The sequence below is a fragment of the Chelon labrosus genome (assembly GCF_963514085.1).
Source record: "Chelon labrosus genome assembly, chromosome: 12".
NCBI lineage: Eukaryota > Metazoa > Chordata > Actinopteri > Mugiliformes > Mugilidae > Chelon > Chelon labrosus.
Window position 1 is genome coordinate 22,258,905 of NC_140345.1, and position 20,670 is coordinate 22,279,574.

Sequence of the window (20,670 nt, forward strand, 5' to 3'; positions counted from 1 at the left end):
GTGTCAAAATGGAAGAGAGCCTCCCTCCTGGCACCAGCTTGAAATGCACAATCTGTAACTACACGGCAGATTCTCTTATTACATTCCAGCATCACATCATGTCTCACCTGTCACAGGCGGCCTTCAGATGCAATCACTGCCATATCAGCTTCCAGAGCCACAGGGAACTCTTACAGCATCAGGACTTACATGGGCACGGCAGCAAACTTCACAGGGAAGGCGACGGCACTGAGCATTCCCCCAGGGGGCCCGAGGAAAGCCTCCAGCAGCAGCAACAGCAGGCCCGCACTGAGCTGGCCAACAGGAAGGATGCTCTGCTGGGTAGTCCCAAAGGGGCCCTCAACAAGGAGACCAGCACAGACGGAGAGGCTGACAAGGCTGAGAAGAAGCCCATGCTGTCTGCTCAGAAGGGAGAGGCCCACCCAGGCAGCAAAGCCAGTTTTTCCTACACTAGGATCAAGTCTGAGCCTTCCAGCCCCCGACTGGCCTCCTCCCCTGTGCAGCATAACATGCCTACATTTCCCATGGGCCCCTTTTTGTCTCAGTTTGCTTTCTCCCAAGACATTTCAGTAGTCCCGCAGGCTTCTGAGATTCTGGCTAAAATGTCAGAGCTAGTTCACCGGAGGCTGCGCCATGGAGGGAACAGCTACCCACCTGTCATCTACAGTCCTCTTATGCCCAAGGGGGCCACCTGTTTTGAATGCAATATCACCTTCAGCAACTTGGACAACTATTTGGTCCACAAAAAGCACTATTGTAACAGCCGCTGGCAACACATGGCAAAGTCTCCTGACTTCTCCGCCCTCTCAGATAAGGTCCCCGAGGCGGTGAGTCCCAACAGTGGTCATAGTTCTGTTAGCATGTTGGCCAGCTGCCACCCTACAGAGGCCGACAGCCACCTCATGCAGTCTGCTTGCCTGAACTCCAATGTTCTGGACATGATCAATGCAGGGGCCAAAGGGCCTGATAAGGATCTAGCAGGACAAGTGAAGAAAGTCTCGACACCGACTGGGGCTGAGGAGAGGCTCAACGGCAAGCAGATGGAGGGGAAAAGCCCGAGCACAGGTTTGGTGGAAAGTGACAATGATCCAAACAAGACAACCTGTGAGGCTTGCAATATCACCTTCAGTCGTCATGAGACCTACATGGTCCACAAGCAGTACTACTGTGCCACTCGTCATGATCCCCCGATGAAACGTATGTCCACCAACAAGGTACCCTCCATGCAGAGAACCATGAGGACCCGCAAGCGCAGGAAGATGTATGAGATGTGTCTCCCTGATCAGGACCACCAGAGGCCTCCCATGGGTCAGCCAGGTTTCCTTGGGGTTCCTCCTATGAACCCTTGTACATCCCAGGAAGCTGTAGAGAGCTTAGCAGACCGCTTCCACCCCCGCTGTGATATCTTTCCAGGTATGGTACCCAAACACCTGGAGGCCTCTCTGACTGTCACTAAACCTATTCTGGCTCCCAAATGCAATACCGTGGAGCAGCAGGAGCTGGACGCTCCCATTGATCTCAGCAAAAAATGTTCGCCAGTCCCTGACAAGACATGTAGCTCTCCCAAAAGACTTCTGGACTATCACGAATGTGCAGTGTGCAAGATAAGTTTTAACAAAGTGGAGAACTACCTGGCGCACAAACAGAACTTTTGCCCTGCAACAGCTGCCGCTGCTGCAGCTGCTGCTGCCGCTCAGCAACAACAACAGCCACAACAGCAGCAGCAACACAATGAAAGTGGCAGCCTGGAGTCGCCCATGTTCCCTGAGGTGAAGAATGAAGTCAACAACAACCCAGATGACGTCTATGATAAGAGTCCAGGCAAATGCGAGAAGAACAGCAATGGGAAGGTGATGGTGCAGAATGGAGGCATGTTCCCCCCTCACCTGGGTCCTGTGTCAGGGCTCAAGCCTTTTGCTGAGCCCCAGCTTGTCCCATCAAAAGATGATAACAAGAATATGTTTCTGCCCCACTGCCTTTATCCTGGAGCAATAAAGAAGGTGAAAGGTCCGGAGCAAATATCGCCGTATTTTGGGATAAAGCCAACAGATTATGTGACTGGGGGACCAGTGATGCAGGGAGAGGCTGGTGAACAGGAGCAGAGCGTCAATGGGGGAGTTGGAGGTGCTGGAGGAGGAGAGACAGGAACAACCAGAGAGCAAGTCCCACAACCTGCTGCTAATGGCTGCCCACACCCTGGCAAGGAGCCCCTTCCCCTCCTGCCCAAAAACCGAGGCATGGTCATCGTTAATGGCGGGCACAAGCCCGAAGAGCGTTCGGGCACAGCCCCACCACAGCAGGAGAACCAGCCGCAGCCAGACAGCCAACCCCCCAATCCCTCACCGACGTGGGCAACCGAAAATCAGTCCGACTCCAACGAGAACATGTCGCCTTCCTCCAAGTCCCCAAACGAGGAGGCGGCACCCACAGCCAATAAAGGCGTGAACGGCTCTGGAAGTGGCAAGTACTGCCGCCTCTGTGATATCCAGTTCAACAACCTGTCAAACTTTATTACCCATAAGAAGTTTTACTGTTCATCACATGCTGCAGAGCATGTAAAATAAGTTGAGAAGAATAAGACATGATATTCTTCTCCTTCCCACACCTTTCCCCTTCTCCGCTCCCCACTTTTACTCCTTTTTTCTCCTTTGTTTTGGTACACTGTTGTGTCTGGAATAGTGCATCATGCAGTGCTAAACGCTGCTTGTGGACAATCAAGAGAAGCTTCTTCTTTCATTGTTTTAAGACTGAAAAATGCAAAACCATTGGTTAAAAAAAAAAAAAGAAAGAAAAGAAAATGAATCAAGAATAATATTGGTGCCACTTTCACATTAATTTATTTTACAATCAGTATTAATAGAAGTAGTGATCTTAATTTAAATTCAAAATGAAATTTATATCAGAGTTGTTTGTAATGTTATTGTATAGTCATTCTTGTGTAGCACACATATTGTTTACACTGTAATGTAGGCTCAATGAAACAATAGACAATACAAAAATGAGATGCATTTTAGACACAAAAATAGCAACTGAGGCACTTGTGTATTCTTATTTGCTGTACCAGTTTCTGTATATGCCCAAAATGTCACTTGCAGTTTGCTACTAATGACTTGTTAGCCTTAAAAATCACCCTTTTGGCAGTGATAAACAGGCCCAACCCTGCATCTCACATTTTGGCATATACACATGGCTTTGCATACATATGTGGCTGTTTGTCCCTGTCTCTTTTCTTCAACTCAGATGTGGATGTTTTCATGAGGATGGCAGCATTCTTGTATAGTACTCGTATTTCTGTTTGATGATACACTTTGGTCTCCCTTTTTGGAATTTGCTCTCAATGCAATACTTTGTAAATGAGGGAACATTACTGAAAGCAGTATTATGAAATGGGGACTGTGCATATAATTATTTGTAACCCCATAGGGAAAAAAAAAGAAAAAAAGAATAAGTTGTACAAGAATTACGTTTATTGCCGACGAACAAGATGGGTGGGAAGTCAGTGGGGATACTGATGTAAAATGATCATTCCAATGTCCTGATTAAGGGAGAAAATGTTTCTTAAAACGTTGTTGCTATGCATGTATATGGATGGAATTAAATTCCAGATCTGTTGGAAATTTTTATTTTGATGTGGTGTCATAATTAAACTTAAATCCTCAGGATAATCAATGCTCTCTGGTCTTTTTTTACCCCCCTCATTACTGTATTCCCCTTTGAGACATTTCATTTGGTTTTGAGGATAAGCAGTGCACAGCTATACACTATATCAAGTAATTTAAAAAAAACTCATCTGTATGCAGCCCATAAATGTAAAAAAAATAAAAATAGAGGTCTATGTCTGGTTGTGATGTAACTCAAATATATGCGAGTAACAAATGAAGCTGATGCAATAGGGCGAGAGGAACTGAATGTACCTTTCCTTGTGGCTATAACATGGCAGAATATTAAGACCGAACTAAACAAGATTAAAAAAGAAAAGGGTTGAGCAATGACGTGTGTGTGGCCTTTACATTGATAAGGAATAATGTATTAATTTTGGACACTGTCCAATCAGGTGAAGAGCCTGAAATAACAACTTGCAAGATAAGATGAATCTGAGAAAATATTTCATCACACTGAATACCCTCCAGTTGTCTTCAATTAAAAAGCGTCCAATAAAGCAGAGCTGTGCAAAAATAGGTTTCTGAAATTGACTTCTTGATGAACCTTAGCAGACATGTAGACAATCTCTGCAGATTGCTGCAGAGAAAGATTTAAAAAAAAAAAAAGAAGATTACTTGAATGTTTTATTGAATATTTAAAACATATTCAAATATTACTCTGTCCACGTCTGGGGTGTTACATTTTGGCCACGGGTCACTCGCTCTGCGGTTTGGCTTGTTGCTGGTGGACTAGCTTTCTCAGGTGCTGGCTGATGGCAGATGGCTTCTTGTAGATCATTCGCCGGTCTGCTCCTTTTATGTGAATGTGATTGGCTGATGGATAGGATTCCTTCAGAAACCTCTTTTGAAGCTTAGCTACCATCTGGTGCAAGGGGGGAATATGATTTACCACGTTACTAGAGCATTGTTCAGTCGCAGACTTAATGATGCAGCATGAAGTTGCACAGCTACAGCAAACGCACTCACTTGGTTTAGGTGTTCCGGCAACTGCTCGTCGAACAAATCGCCAGTGAGCACGCTCACCGATGTCCTGCTGGAGAGCGGCTTATACCTTGTGATATCCCTGTAACCACAAATAACATAATATTTTCTGTGTACTCTTTGAATGACACACTGAATGTGCAAATAGAAGATAGTTGATAGAGGCTTTAGGTTTGCCATACCTTACTTGAGCTGCACTTTCATTCATAAAGTAATGCTCGTCTACAGCACTGCTTTGGTGGGAAGGATTACTTAGTAGGTATTTCTATAAGCAACAGATACGGAGAAAGCAGAACACACTAATTACATGACCTTCAAAAACAAGAAAACATGTCTACACATATAAACATGCACAGTAATCTACATGTATCAGTTACATCAGACATAGTGTCTCATATAAGGACAATAAAATATGAAATGTATTTAATTCCATGCGTCATCTGAATCACACAAGTGACCTCTGAGTGTTAATGGAAGATGAGTGGAAATATCTGGTGTATACAGTCACAGAGAGTCTGATCTAAACTGAGGTTAAGGGCGACATATTGCTTCAAATAGCCAAGACTGTAGGTGACCTTCACCACAACAACAATTTCATATATACAGTAGAGTGCTTATTTTCTATTTTTATTTTTATTTTTTAAACTTACTAACATTAAAGAAACATTTTAACATTTTGTGTCCACCCTTTAACGTTTTTACGCATGCACACATTGTCTTTTACCAAGGTACGTTTCACAAGCATCATGGACAACTCAGTGTCTCCTGTCTCGTCTGCAATCCCAGACTATCTTAGAGCTGGGATCCGTTGCTTTGTTCTCATGGACGAAGATGCTTTGTGCTTGTTGTCGTTCTACATAATGAACCTAACCATTGAGAGGACTCTCAGATGGAATTGCATGATGTTCCCATCACAAATCTAAACATCTACATCATTTGCACAGTACTGTACATGATGTAAACCATATTTAAAGAATATTTCTGAAAGTTCCCTTACTCACCAACAAACATTTGAGCAAAACCTATTAAACCTACTCAACGGTTAATGGGATCACAAGGCTCTAATCACACACCACAAACTATTGTACTGACAGTTTTAGGTCTACATGTAAGAGAACCTACGGGGGCTGCAAAAACAAAAAATCAAACTCTCCAATCTTCTCTAACTGCAGGTGTTTGTACGTCCGGGCCTACAACAGAAACATGGCAGGGAACTTAATTCTATCGAAAATTTACATTTTTAGGGATTGTTTGTAAAAGACGGGTAGATTAGCCAAAATGATTTCTACAATGAACCAATTTGAATGCAGGGTCCAGCTCATCCGGTGCGGCAGCTCCGAGCAGAAACACTGATATCACATCTGAAATCTCACTCCGTAGCTCATGGCTGGGAAAGTTCGCCGTGGCACAGAATGGATGTGAAAACTCGAAATGAGCATAATTCCCCTTTAACTGTATCTACCATGCGAACGCGATGAGAGCAGATAGCTTTGGTGCCGTTAACACTGCAGCAAACAATTCTGCTCCAGCTCAATTAAGCTGTGGTTACAGAACATGCCCTTGAGAAATGGACTGCATGCTCTATTGAGTTCGGTATGCTGGCGAGTGTGTGTGTGTGTGCGTGCATTATAACCTTCACTACCCTGTCTACAAAACCTTTTTCTGTCCTTGGAGAATTCAAGCACAATGATGTCCTTATCTCCTTGGCAACAACTGTAATACTTGAAAAGCTGAAATAGGTCCCTCATCACTGCTGCCATCAAATCGTGGGCGGCTGGCAGCAGAGAACAAGGCGTCTTAACGAACTGTTCGCATTCATCCCCGAGCAGGCGTCATCGCATCATACAGACAGATGCAGGGAAGAAAAAAAACTAATGTTAGATGAATGTCACTAAGCATTCACGCAGGCCATTAAAGGGTAAGTTGTTTCTCCAAACAAACAAAAACAAAAGAAAGTGCAAAATTAGCCTCCTTGCAATAATCCCTGTCTCTACCCCGAAAGCACCCGACATGACGGTGTCAGTGCATAGAGGGCATTTCCCCGTGTTTTTAAAGATATTGGCTGTTGTTCATCATCACAATCCATTACCACTTTTCTGCTCGGGATGTTCTCAATAGGAAGCAAAAAATGACTACAAGACTTCATGACAAGCAGAAGTGTCACAACTGCAAGTGTGATTCCCAGGAGATCCGAGTACGGACAAGTGCAAAATAAAACCCCCTCCCCTGTAGAAAAACCTCATCTGCAAGACACAACAAAAAGCTTGTAGCTAAATATTAACAGCCTCCTCCTCACAAACCGCATGACCTGTCAAAAGGCATAGTTTTCACAATATAGCAGGCATCAGAAGATGCAGCGCATCCGCGGCGTCGTGTCATCTCGAGGAAACGGGTTCAATTTTCATTTATTTAAAAATGACGTCTGGGTGTCACATGCCAAAGTCACAGCCTCAGACGGTATGAAGACAAATGCACCTGCAATCATCACCCGCTCGTATCTCTGCTGAGGATGAGAAGTGATTATTCTCACACTAGCACCATCCTGTGGCAGCACGGGAGGGATGGGAGGAATATCATTAAAAGATGTCTGAAACACATCACTTTTCCCTCTATGTTGTAATTAGTTTAAAGAAACCGTTTACGTGCAGGAACAGAATCACATCACATAAAATTATTTGATTCTTTTCTTAACAATCACATAACACATAACATACCAATCAACCACAGCCTTGAAGACATGTTTCACCATACTGTGCGAGTATTTGTGCACTATTCTGACCTGGCGCTGGACGACGTCCTCCGAGACATTTTCGCCTATAATGGTCGGTTCCATTGCTCCCAGGATAATCAGCATGCGGCTCAGTCCTGCAGCTGCTGAAAACTGCATGGCTTGGAACGACGGAAGCACCATACCATACCTGAGAAGATTAAATAAAATACATAGGTATATACATTACACACACACTGAAGTTTAACAAGACAACTAGCTGTATACACCAATCAGGCACCACCTCCTTTGGGTCCTACGGATTGAAGGGAGGGGCCTCTGTGGATCATCCCATAGATACTTGATCAGTTTGTGATCTAGTGAATTTGGAGGCCAGGTCAACACCTTGTGCTGTTCTTCATGTTTTTTAAGTTGTTCCTAAAGCGTTTGTGTGTGTGTCTGTGTCAGGCTGCATCCTGCTGGGGATGGCTGCTGCCATCAAGGAGTGTCATTGCTATGGGGTGGGGGTGCCTGGTCTGGTCTAGGTGGGTGGTACATGTCTAAGTAACATCCACATGAATGACTGCCAGGTCCAGAACACTGAACTGTCACTAGATCGTCACAATATGTTATTATGTAGCACAGTGGAGTTTGGAGAAACAGTACTTTGCACCTCAGTATGTTTTCTATTAACATATTGTGGAAGTGGCTATAAATATGTCCGGTATCTAAAATCTTGAGTTTTCTGAATTTGCGCTACTTGATTCGTTTTATGTAAGTAGAACAGTAACTATTAATAAGTTAGCAATGAACTATATTGAGCATATTTAGCTTGCTAATTTCTACACAAACTAGCTAGCATGGTTTGTCTTTTGGAAAACAAAATACAGTCCGTTTATCATGGATTCTTAGAAAAAAACAGTGAAATGCTGCTTTTAAAAGCAATGAATGGAGTTTTGGGGACATGGATCTGAAACAATGTGCTAAAAGACACTAAAAGGCACCAAAGAGCTAAGAGAGACTGTAGAATTGGGTGAGAATTCTTGAACCTTTCAAATTATTTTTGTCATTTGACAATTTAACCCTTAGCACAAATGGCAGCTTCAACTGATCGAGTTAGTCTGAGCTCTGTAAGGCTTGGTCGTTACAGGAACCACAAACAGCAGCTCAAGCAAAGTCATACTTAATTTTTGATTCCTTTTTTTTTTTTAACCCCAAAATTTCAAACTTTCTCCTCAGGACACATTTGCCTGTGGAATGAGAAATACTCTTTTTTTTTTTTTTTTTTGGCAGATGAGAGAAGAAGAGCTGTGGGTTTTGTAACTCAGGAGGCCCAATCGGTCTCGGCTCACTGGTGCTCTGAATTGGCTGGTCTCAGCCTGTGGAGCCCAATCAATAGCGCCGCGCGCCTGCTGCCGTCACCGCCGCGCCGCGCGGGCTGCCCCTACACGCAGCCGGCGCACTGTAGATCTGTTCCCCCCATGCATCAGGGGACGCTCAGCCCTGTTTTAACCTGATCTGGGCCAGGCTTACAGCAATGTGTCGCCGTCTCCTATCACCTTCGACATCTGATAAACAACTATGAGTCATATAATAGACATGTTAAACTTAAAACAGGCCTTTTAAGGTATGGATAAGCATCTTTACAGTTGATTATTTTGCCTATAAATTGCTCTATACAATGACAAAAGTAGGGAAAAGTTATCCAAAGACCAAGGTCCTCAGATTGCATGTTCTGTCCAATTAGCAGTACAAATCCAAAATGTTCCATTTACGATCATATAATTTTAAAGAGATCAGAAAGACAAATGTCGTATTATTGTAGTGCTGTGGCTGGAAATGAGTCCACCTTTGGTCCAGGATGAAGTATTTACACTTCTATTAACAAGATGACTGGCTGAAAATGCAAGAATGCCATGCAGACCTTGGATGAATTGTAAAAACTTCGACTACCAGAGTGCCTCCAATTTTGGCGATTTTATATTGCACTTTAATTTGTATAATTAATGTATTTGTTGTCTCTTAATTAACAAATGTTAGCATGCTATACATACGTGATGTCTCATGACTGCCTACGATTGTCCTAGTATTAGCATTTAGCTCAAAGCATCACTGTGCTTATTGTTAGTATGGTCTTACGAAGCTGCTAGAATGGTTTTACACTTCCAAGCTTGATTAATGCCTGAAAACAAATGATGAGTTATCCAAATTGTCACGGTCAGTTAGTTGATGAATGATTCCTTCACTAAAACCTACTAATACTCAGAAGTCACAGCACATGAAAGCACAGGAAACTATTTTATAACAGGCAGGCTTCGGCACTGGTTCACTGCCATTATAACGTTCATATCAAACCATCGAACTTTTGATGTGTAAAACAACCCATTTCACCTGTTGTTGTGAATAATGTTGCCTCAAAGAACTACAGCTCGACATATCTGCCCTGGCAAAGCATGCCAGCACCGATCGGTCAGATAAAGCCGACGCAAACAGCGGAGAATGGTCGTTCAGCTGCCACAAACGGCTGTGCACAGATAACCTATATGCCATATTCACGGTGGAAGAAGCCGTCTCTTCACGTCAATAATGGATACAGGCAGAGGGGGGGAAAAGAAACAAGTCGGCTGTTCTAATTTTCAGTCTTCCGCAGACGGAGAAAACTTTTCAAATCAGACCTCCGGAGAGTGACATTTTGACATTTTCATCTTCCCTGCCACAGTTTCCCCCCTGAAGTCATTCTGGCACCACAATTTAGAGCTGACTCTTCGACCTCCTTCTTAAGGGACGTCTCAGTCTCTGCACATTTTCCACCTGTCACCCTTTTCTTGCCCCTTGCTTCCAAAAATAAAGGGGGGAAAAGAACTCTCTCTCTCTCCCTATCAGGCCTCCCAGTTAGAATCTGGTCAAATCATTCCTGGGTCTGGCATTGAACATTATTTCAAGGATTCTCCAGCCACCTGTCCTATTCCCTCCCCTTTTTTTTTCCATTTTTAATTCTGCCCCCGAGTGAGGATTATGCGAAGCAAGGCATGCGTGTCAAAGGGAAATTTAGTGGGTAAAGACAGCCAAGATTGGCGGGATGAATTAAACAGATAACGGGAGGAGACGAAGTGGGGGAACCATGTAGAGCAAAACGCCTCACCGATGTTGGTCATTTCAGAGGGGCTCTTTTTTTTTTTCTCCCCACAGGAGCGAGGAGGCAATATCTAAATTAATAAAGTGATGAAATGAGTTTGTGCCATGGACTTTCTGCTGTTTGACTTTCCCATCTGGATTAGTGCAGGCTGAATGGACGCTCTGTTACTTTTGTTACAACTGCGCAATTCACTGTCGGAATTTGGCCCTGTAGTGATAAGGCTCCCCTCCACCTCCTCTTCCTCGTTCTCCTCCTCCTCCTCCTCATTACCATCTCATTCCATATGCAGGGCCTCTGTTACCTGAGAGCCTGCTCACACACAAAACACCAACTATTACACGAGCTCCTGCCAACTATTACAATGAGCACCGAACATTTAAACATGGACTATTACACAGGGCTCAGCTAACTATTACGCCGAAGGAACATTCTTAAGGAACTGGCTGCTCCGAAGACTGCCAGAGAGCGTTAGAGAAAGGAGGGCATGCGGACGTGGACAGGTACATGACGAGGCCTTTAACTCAAACTTTTTCACTGTGTATAAAACCATTTTAATCGCTGACTACTTGGCAATAAATCTAAGGTTAACATGACGAGTTGGACAGTTCAGACTGTCCAAAATATAGGAAATTATAATCCAATTGACATTCACTATACTCAGTTGGTTATTAAGGACGGTATAATTTCCCAAGACACTTATAGAAATCTGAACTATTTGTCCTTTGGGACTGTTACTGGTATCCCCCCACTACAGCTCTGCTTGTAGAACAGGTTTACAATATGGAACCAGATGCCATGGGTGTTATGCGGGTTACAGTTTTGAGTCTTCATCCATCATTACCAGCCTGGCAGGACAGTATACACACAACTTTTATTTCTCTGTTACATGAGCAAAGGGAGACTGTCACACACCCACAATCGTCCCGCCGTAAACAACAACAGGTATGAACCAACATTACTTCCAGACTAAAGGGGTCATAAATAACTACTGAAATGATACACATGTAAATGAAATACAGGAGCTGAGACAGACATAGTATCCAAAAGAATTATTGCATACTTAATTGACAGCATACACCGATCAAGCATAACATTGTGACCACTGACAGGTGAAGTCAATAACATTGACCATCTTGTGACAATTCAATGTCCTGCTGGGAAACTTTTGGACCTGGCATTCGTGTGGATGTTACTTAGACATGTAGCACCCACCTAGACCAGACCAGGCACCCCCACCCCATAGCAATGACACTCCTTGATGGCAGCAGCCATCCCCAGCAGGATGTAGCCTGACACAGGGACGCACACAAAAACGGTTTAGGAACAACTAAAAAAAAAAATGAGGTGTTGACCTGGCCTCCAAACTCAGTAGATACCAAACAAGTATCTGTGGGATGATCCACAGAGGCCCCTCCCCTCAACCCATGTCCATTCTCTTATAAGTCATAACCAGGGAAACCTACACTATATTAGACATGTGGTCATAATGTTATGCCTGTTCAGTGTAACTTTTTACCAAGTACGTTCTCTCAGGTTGTCCTATAGGCCGTGCTTTTCAGTGCATCCCAATGTGTATCATCGTTTGCGATTCCAAACCTTATTTATGGCAGAAACGCAGAAAATAGTTCAGCAGTGGTGGAAACGCCCTCCTTTTCACAAACTGCACCGAATAGCTCCCCTATTTGCCAACATAAACTACCATACTGTTGTTCAGATTAAAATTTTCACCAGAAACATTCGCCCTGACATAGATTGTTTCCAGCATTTAAGTCGGATGACAGACGAGCCACATCAACCGGTAAAACTGTGAGTCGTACAGTACTTCATTCCAGAGAGACCTCCACAGGATGACATTTTCCTCCTCCCTGCCTTATTAATGTGTGTGAAACAGATTTAAGAGTGCAGTTGTAACGGCATTGTTACAGCTAAGATAAAGCTTTCCATTTTAATCCGACCTAATAAAACAAACTAACCAATTAACATTGGCCGTGGGTATGCAGTATGCACACACCAGAGTTAATGCATGCTCCCTGTCCTGTGAGGTAATATTTATATGCAAACATAATTTGGGACATATGAAAAGAAAATACAAATACACCCTCTTTTAAAACGTGTCTTCTAATCGTAGAAAGCACATTTATACCATGAATATTTGTCTGATTTTAATTGTGCTCGGTTCTACTAATTAATTTAACATTTCTGCCAAGGGGGGCTGTAAAATAGTCCCTGGAAGCAATAAATCACATACAAATGGACCACTAATGAGACACTAAGTGCATCATTACACTATGTTTTCACCTTATTATTATTACATATTTAAAGTCCTTTCACTCCACTCAAATGTGCACCTTGATGTTTGAGCTTCTTTGTGCATGTTTGCACACTTGAAGGTTCAGGCATGCAAACTGGTCAGGGGTCAAAAAGGTGAGAAGAGTGTGAAGAGGGAAATGGCCACGAACCCCCCCCCCCCCCCTTGGTAAACAGAGATTTACAAAGACAACAGACTACAAATTCACTAATTTTTACCAAAAAAAAAACTTTTGAGCCATTGAGCCTGAACAGCTCAATGGCTGTTTTTCCTCGGGCCTGAAGGGCATATTTCACTGCCGGGCCTTTATTTTACTCAAGCACATCGCGGTCCAGGCCTTTATTGGAAGGAGGCCAGAATTAGAGGCAGGCCTTAATTTCTATTTGAGCAAAACGAACTACGAGTAGAATGAATAAAAACAAGATTTTGTGTCTATTTGAACCTATAAAATACTAGGTTCATTTATTGAAAACGTACCGTTACCATAACATGGTATGCATACAGAATATTAACAACAAATGAGCGGCGCGACGCGGTCGGAGCGCACTGAGGACAGTGAGTCCGCTGCCGGTCGGCAGTCGCGCCGGGAGCGAGTGGGACCCGTCCCTCCCCGCACGGAGAGAGGGCGCAGTGAGCACTGATTCCACGACCCCAGGGACCCCAAGTGAGATGCGGGGGGTCGCTGTAAAGCTCGCGGCCGGAGCCGACGAGCCACCTTCGCCCCGAGCACTTCCAGGTCGACCCAGAGCCGGTCGCGGCGCACCGCCACGGAGGAAATGCGCCCGGCGGGGGCCGGCCGACGCCGGGGAGAGGTCCCGCTGAGGGGATCCTCCCACACCGTGCCGCCGAAACCCTGACCCGCCGAGATGACCGGCCTTTATTTACCTCCGCTGACAGCGAGACCGGCAAATGTTGGAGACCCGGCCGCTAATGGAATACAGGCCAATATTAGAGGATTTACGGTATATAGAACATTATATTATTATATTATTAAAATATATTAAAATAAAAGTCAACGAGTAGGCTACCCCCCCCCCCCCCCCCCCCCCCCCCCCAAATATTTTCTCCTCGGATTTGCACGAATCACATAAGTCACCCAATTTGGATTGAAAACGGCGAATTTCGCCGAAAGGTGAGGAGTTTGCATGCCTGAAGGTTACACCCACAGTCATCACCTGAGGAGATTGGGCTGGATATTATACAGTATTCAGCTTTTAAGTCTTCGCGTGTTTTTGTGTGTGTGTCACCCTGACCTACTGTAGCAGGAAATACAAGAAAGGGGTTTTGAGTATTTTGGAAGCTACGTGTCTGTCTGTGAATGGATTTTATCAATGCGATCACAAACGTGCAAGATGGAAGGCCAAGGGCAAACGTAGGTGTGAATGTTTAGTTTGTTGAAAAACAATATGTGAACACCTGAGATCTCCTTTTTGAGGGGAAAAACCTTGTCGATACTCAGGTTCTGCTGGAAAACGTATGCTAGCTGGTCCCAAATCAAGCCTGGTGGAAGTATGTTCTTTATTACTGACACAATAATCATTAAGAGTCAGTCACTCATAATGAGTTTGCCATTTAGCAACAAATCACACGCATAGATGTAACTTTGGGTGTTGGCAAACAATAGTAAAAGCATTTGAAATAATTTTAAACAAGAAATAAGCCATCAGAGCTTCCAGTGTCTTTTAGTTGTAAGACAAGAAGCGTAATACCGAGCACAACCACAAGGTGTCATTCTTGCACCACAGCCAATGTCGGGGCACGCACAGGATGCCCCTGTCCTCCTTCCCTGCATCAATACTATAGATTACAACGGGGTAAATACACAGGGGCCACGGCAGCCTTGCTTCATTAGTGGAGCGTAACAGCAATAGTTACGCATACAGTGGTTCTAATTACAATTAATTGGCATTCCTGACTCGTCTAGGGGGTCTCAGGACAGCGGGAGGAGGATCGGGGAGCAGCTGAGTCAGGAGCGGGCCAAGGGAGGAGGCCGAGACATCGGGAGCCATTAAAGAAGCACAGTGTGAATGATAATGAACACACGCTGTTACGGCAAAACATCCAGAGCCGTATACGGTATGTACATAAAACTGTGTGCATTTGATGCTCTGACTTACATCAAATATATTTCCATACATTTCTATATCTTAAATATAATCTATTCAAAACTGATCAAAGTTCACTAATTAGACACGTTTCTAACAGGAATGGATCACAATTTATCTAGTCTTTAAATCCAGTAAACAGCCTGCGTCATGTTTTCACCAGACTGCAGCTTCTCCTATTGCTTCATTTTACTTTCTGCTGTCCCAAGTTTTTCTCTCTTTTCTTTCTCCCTCCCTCCATTTCCCTCCCTCCATCCATCCATCCATCAGCCCGCGGCCGGGTGATTGCTGCCAATCTCAGCCTAGGATCCCTGGAGGGGTTTAGAGCAGGTACTGTGCTCCACTTGGTTATTGAACGCAGCTCATGCTGAAAGCAGAAAGGGCTCTTAGGGGGTGAGTAGATATGTCATCACTGGCTGCTACTGTTTACCAATGAAGGCAGAGGAGACAGAGAGGCAAGGGAGCTCAGAGATTACATAATGCCACTAAAAGTATTAAATGAACCGCTGTAACAGTAGGAGTGTGACTGAAAGTTGGAGAGGACAGAAAATGAACTTAAGCCTGTAGATTTATCCGCTAACAGAGGGGATGGAGAAGAATAGAAACCCTCTTCCCGCCCCTCATATTAAACCCGATCCGGCTTATAAATCAAAGCAAATGCAGCAGTTGGGAGACTCTGATTGGTCGTCAGTCAAAGTGACAGTCATACGCTGCCTGTCATATGGAAAACCTCCAGGCTGTGCGGATAACAGAGTATGTGTGACATGCATATACAGTGCACATCGAACAGGCATAACATTATGACCACCTTCCTAATATTATGTAGGTCTCCCTTGTGCCTCCAAAACAGTTGTGACTCATCAGAGAATGGACATGAGCCTTCTGAGGGTGTCCTGTTGTGTCTGGCAACAGGATGTTGTTAGTGGGGGTCTTTGGCCTATGGGTTGAGGGGAGGGGCCTCTGTGGATCATCCCACAGATACTTGACCAGTTTGGGATCTAGGGAATTTGGAGGCCAGGTCAACACCTTGCAACCGTTTTTGTGTGTGTGCCTGTGTCAGGCTGCATCCTGCTGGGGATGGCTGCTGCCATCAAGGAGTGTCATTGCTATGGGGTTGGGGTGCCTGGTGGTACATGTCTAAGTGACATCCACACGAATGAAAGCCAGGTCCAAAAGTTCCCCAGCAGAACATTGTATTGTCACAAGATGGTCAACGTTATCTACTTCACCTGTCAGTGGTTTTAATGTTGTGGCTGATCAGTGTATACACAGTACGTGCGTGTTTAAATGTCTCTGTGATCATGATTGTGTGCACGTCTGTGAGTAGGCTTTGCTGAGAATATTAAAACTGGTAGAATGATGAATGGGGCACCAAGTGTCATTTTCATTTTGGGACTCATAACTCAATCAGGCTTCTGTCCAGGCCTGCAGCCGCAAACACACAGCCTCAGCACCCGATTACTGTACGTGCATCACACACAAACAGAGGACGCCATTGACATGTGGGGAATTTGCACAGCATTCATACATGAACCTGAAATTCATACTACACACATTATGTGAGAGCAGACACCAACTACATGCTCTCAGCGTCAAACTCAAATTATTCAAATAACCCCCAAAGTAGAAATAAATGAATAAATAAAAATAACTCCATGAAGATTAACGCTTAGCAAGAACTGAGATGCAGATGGAAGAGATGCGGAGAATTTCAAGTGGTCCTCCCCTGAGCACTAAACACAGTAACTGTACTTTAAAACGGAGGGTTTGCCAATCAATCAGCATTCATTAAATTGTAAGGACCATCCCATTAGATGAGAGCATTCCCTACCGTTTCTGCTCTCGGAGAAAATATATTCCCCATGGGCTAAATTAGTTTCATACTCCACGCAAACATAGTCGGCTAAAGACAAACAGGACACACACACACACGCTTGAGTGTGTAAGCACAGGTAAATTCCTTCTTTTTAAACATGACTAGAGGAAAAATTATTGGTATAATTCATTAATTATAACCTGTGAAGGTATTTGTCTAATTCCATCTGACCATATTTGTAGAACATCTCAACAGCCTGATTTTTTTGATACAGGTGGTGATATTCACACCAAGCTGAGCTACGAGCAACTGCAACCACTCGACCAACGCTGGGAGGGATAAAATGGTTATCCACATGGCAGAGTGCAGGGAAAAATAAGTTTTTACCTTGATTTAAACTGCTCCGCTGACAGAATCGTCTAAAATATGGGCATATCTTGTTTCGCAGATCAATTTTTACTGAAGAACAGCACTACTAACCACAAACACATTTCATTTTTCATAGATGCTGGCTTCAGAATAAAATGAATAAATTCCTGCAGCTACAGAACAGCTTATTAAATTAGTTTTTTGTTTTTTTTTGGCAAGTGATACCAGGACAGTGTGGGGAGAGATTGGGAAAAACAACAAACATCTACGAGAACCTGGCTCTTTGCCGTTCACGGGTAGTAGCAACTTAACATCTAGAGCCATTCGACGCCCTGAGGGTTAGGAAGCGTTTAATGTGTAGCAGCAGCTGGACATGCTGGGTTTAGACCAGCAGTAACAGCGGTAGGGCTGGTCAGCATGGCCACAAAGTAAAATCTCAAAAATCACTTTCACTCAACATTTCAAAGTGGTTATGGACACACAAAAATACAGGTTATTTCACACAGCGAACACGGACATCCAGTTCAGTGGTCACACATGTCCTGCTGTTTGCTGTGTTGATGGCAACTTGATAGCTTTTAGCAGTGATCACATGTCATGTGTCATGATGTAAGTAACCTAATGTTGGCCCTGGTACCAAAAACGGATCATAAAATCATGGCACGGCACTATCCTGTTCTATGGAAATGTAGTGAAAATGTATGTTTAAACACTGGTATCTGTAATGTGGACCAAGCTAGGCTTCAGTTCTCATTAAAACCACTGACAGGAGAAGTGAATAACATTGACCATCTTGTGACAATACAACGTTCCGATGGAAAACTTCTGGACCTGGCATTTGTGTGGATGTTACTTAGACATGTAGCAACCACCTAGACCAGACCAGGCACTCCCACCCCACCACCAATGGCAGCAGCCATCCCCAGACTCCAAATTCACTAGATCCCACACTGATCAAGTATCTGTGGGATGATCCACAGAGGCCTCAACCCATAAGACCCAAAGGCCCCCCAACTAAAAACATTGTGTTGCCTGACACCACAGGACACCCTCAGAAGGCCCGTGTCCATTCTCTGATGTGTCACAACTGTTTTGGAGGCACAAGAGAGACCTACATAATATTAGGACGGTGGTCATAATGTTATGTCTGATTGGTACAACCTATACAACCCATTTTATTTTTATTTTTTTGAAATGAATTTTCTTACAACCAGTCAGAGCCACTTTAATTGACCTGCCAGATATTTTCTGAAGCATAATTAGTTTCCAGCAGAGAAACTTCAGACCAACTTTCTGCCACAAGAAGTTTGTCTGGCTTCCAGGCTACTAGAATGATATCCTAATGGCGTGCTTCCAACTGTGAGTCAAAGGTCTTTTACTGCTTCAATATGACGATGGCTCTGTTCCAGGTTTCCACATTTAATGTGGCAGAACTTGACCTGACCTCAACCCCATCAAACACCTTTCAGATGAACTGGAACGGGGACCTCTTTATTGGCATTATAGCTGAAAGGGTGTGCTGTAATAAGATTATATTATTGGCCACAATTTGACCATGTAGTGTCACAGCTATGCAACAAAGAAAGGGATGCTGTATACACACACACAGAGTTTATATACATGACGCTCATGCCGGTGAAACCAACACTGACAACCGACTCCAACTGGTCATTGGCTCCCACCCTAAAAGCAATTTGTCCAGACGTACACAGGGGTTTCTCCTAATCTCTCAAGCCGGACCCAAAGCTTGATTTTTCATCAGGCGGCATTATCTGCGCTCGCGAGAAAATGAGACACACGCCGCACGTCTGCAGAGGAAAATCCCAAATAAGTGAGCTGACCCTTTACAACAAGTGTGCACAAGCAAACGCCTACACACCGACACGCGCGCACACAACATTCTCAAGAGATGGCGGCGATTCGTTTAGTAGGGTGTAGCAGAACTAATTTTGGGAGTGAGCCTCTGTTAATGAGCCGGTCTTTGATGTGTAAATCCTCGAGTCCCAGTGCAAAGCCGATACGGTCTCCCCACAATCCTGCTCAGGTGCAGCCTTGTTCCCTTCTGCATTACTTATCTCGTGTACCAAATACTGTAAGACCCCTGACAGCTAATAAACCCGTATCTAAGGGGGAAAAATACGCGCAAACAAGCAACCTTGGAGGAGAAGGAAAAAAAAAGAAGAGGAAAATAAAGAAGAAAAACAAGCTGAAGAATGGCACTGGGATGCTGGGGTGAGAGGAGCTGTGCTGCACATCCTCTATCTTCATGCTGTATATCCCATTCCCTGCTTCTATTTTTACTCCTCCATGGAAATCAAGCACAGATGATAAAATTGTTTTGTTGTTTTTTTTTTTGTTTGTTTTTTTTTAAATGCAAGTCTTTGGTTCATTTCATTTCTACGTTGCTTCTCCACAGAGTAATTGGATTGTGGCTGCACTGTCATGTACTCAGTGAAATGAATGCCTATTAATCAGAGGATAATTGGACACATACCCCTGATAAATGGTGCTGCTCCACTTTGAGTCACGTACAAATTAGGCCATTTTCAGGGATCCATTTCTTATCTGACTTGACTCATGCTTATATAAGCGTTGAGCTAATATTGGCGGACAGAACTATAAAAGTATCCACTACAGTGCAGTATCTGTGGTGATATATTCCACATTGATTTTGCCTAAAAAAAAATCCTTTAATGATTCTGGATGACATTGGACAATATAATACGCTATGTGAATCACAATACGGTTTTTGAGATGTGGTAGAAGAACTGGCACTGATACGTAAAAAGCTATGACCTGGACTTCCTACTCAAAAGCTTTAGAAAATACAGAAGTTTTGATTTTTGCATACGAAAGTAGCAGACTAGAAAATCGGTGTGGTATCAGAATGTTCAAGGGCAGTCAGAGTTCACTAATTAACAATTTAAATACATTTTAATGGCGTTCTTTATTTGCGTTAGCGCAAAACAAACACACGTTTTTGTATTATTCGGTGCAGCAGAAACAGAAATCAAGTAAAATCTGAAGTGCAGTCGTGGTAAATAATTTCTTCTTCGTCAAAACTGACAAAAAGAAGCGGAAAAAGAAAGCAAGCAGAAACAAAGCAACTCAATGGATAGTTCAGCTTCAAAGTCAAATGGTTCTCTTTGCAAGATTGTGAACTGAGCAGCGAGATGAGAGTAATACAAACTTGCTTTTAAGGATTTCACATTAACTGGAGTTAACTATGAAAATGATGCGATTAATCGCCACTAAATATCTTAATCTAAACGACTGCTCAGATACAAAATTCAAAATCACTGAAAATGAATCTAGCTCAAACCTACACCCATTACATAATAATAATGTATTCTATATTATTTATGCCCATTTGTATTATGTTAATGTAATTTTATCTCAACTCCTGCTTCCTCCCACCGTCCATAAAGACGTTTGTTAGGTTCATTGGGCTTGGGATTCTAATTTGGCCGCAGGTGTGCTAGACTGGCGAGTCGCGACCCTGTCCAGGGTGTACCCCACCTCTCGCCCAATGACAGCTGGGAAAGGCTCAAGCCCCCCCCGACGACCCTCCAGAGGACAAGTGGTT

At 43.7% G+C, this 20,670-nt stretch overlaps 2 protein-coding genes across 3 annotated transcripts in view; one reads left to right on the plus strand and one right to left on the minus strand.

The window, feature by feature from the left end:
* The window catches only part of zfpm2a (zinc finger protein, FOG family member 2a), a gene marked incomplete at its 3' end in the record, with an annotated part of 114,506 nt that extends 111,942 nt beyond the window's left edge, over positions 1-2,564 (plus strand). The window contains exon 8 of the mRNA XM_084557570.1: positions 1-2,564. Within this exon, the coding sequence (XP_084413696.1) occupies positions 1-2,564 (2,564 nt within the window).
* LOC311497309 (uncharacterized protein) overlaps positions 2,562-20,670 on the minus strand; it is a 26,398-nt gene continuing 8,289 nt past the window's right edge. The window contains exons 8-12 of one of the 2 annotated variants that reach the window (XM_084557572.1): positions 7,423-7,561; positions 4,826-4,908; positions 4,629-4,725; positions 4,343-4,524; positions 2,562-4,239 (exon numbers count right to left, since the gene is read on the minus strand). In XM_084557572.1, the coding sequence (XP_084413698.1) occupies positions 4,357-4,524; positions 4,629-4,725; positions 4,826-4,908; positions 7,423-7,561 (487 nt within the window). In that variant the 3' untranslated portion in view covers positions 2,562-4,239; positions 4,343-4,356. Of the gene's footprint in view, positions 4,525-4,628; positions 4,726-4,825; positions 4,909-7,422; positions 7,562-20,670 lie in introns of both variants that reach the window. The other variant, XM_084557571.1, reaches the window with a different exon arrangement.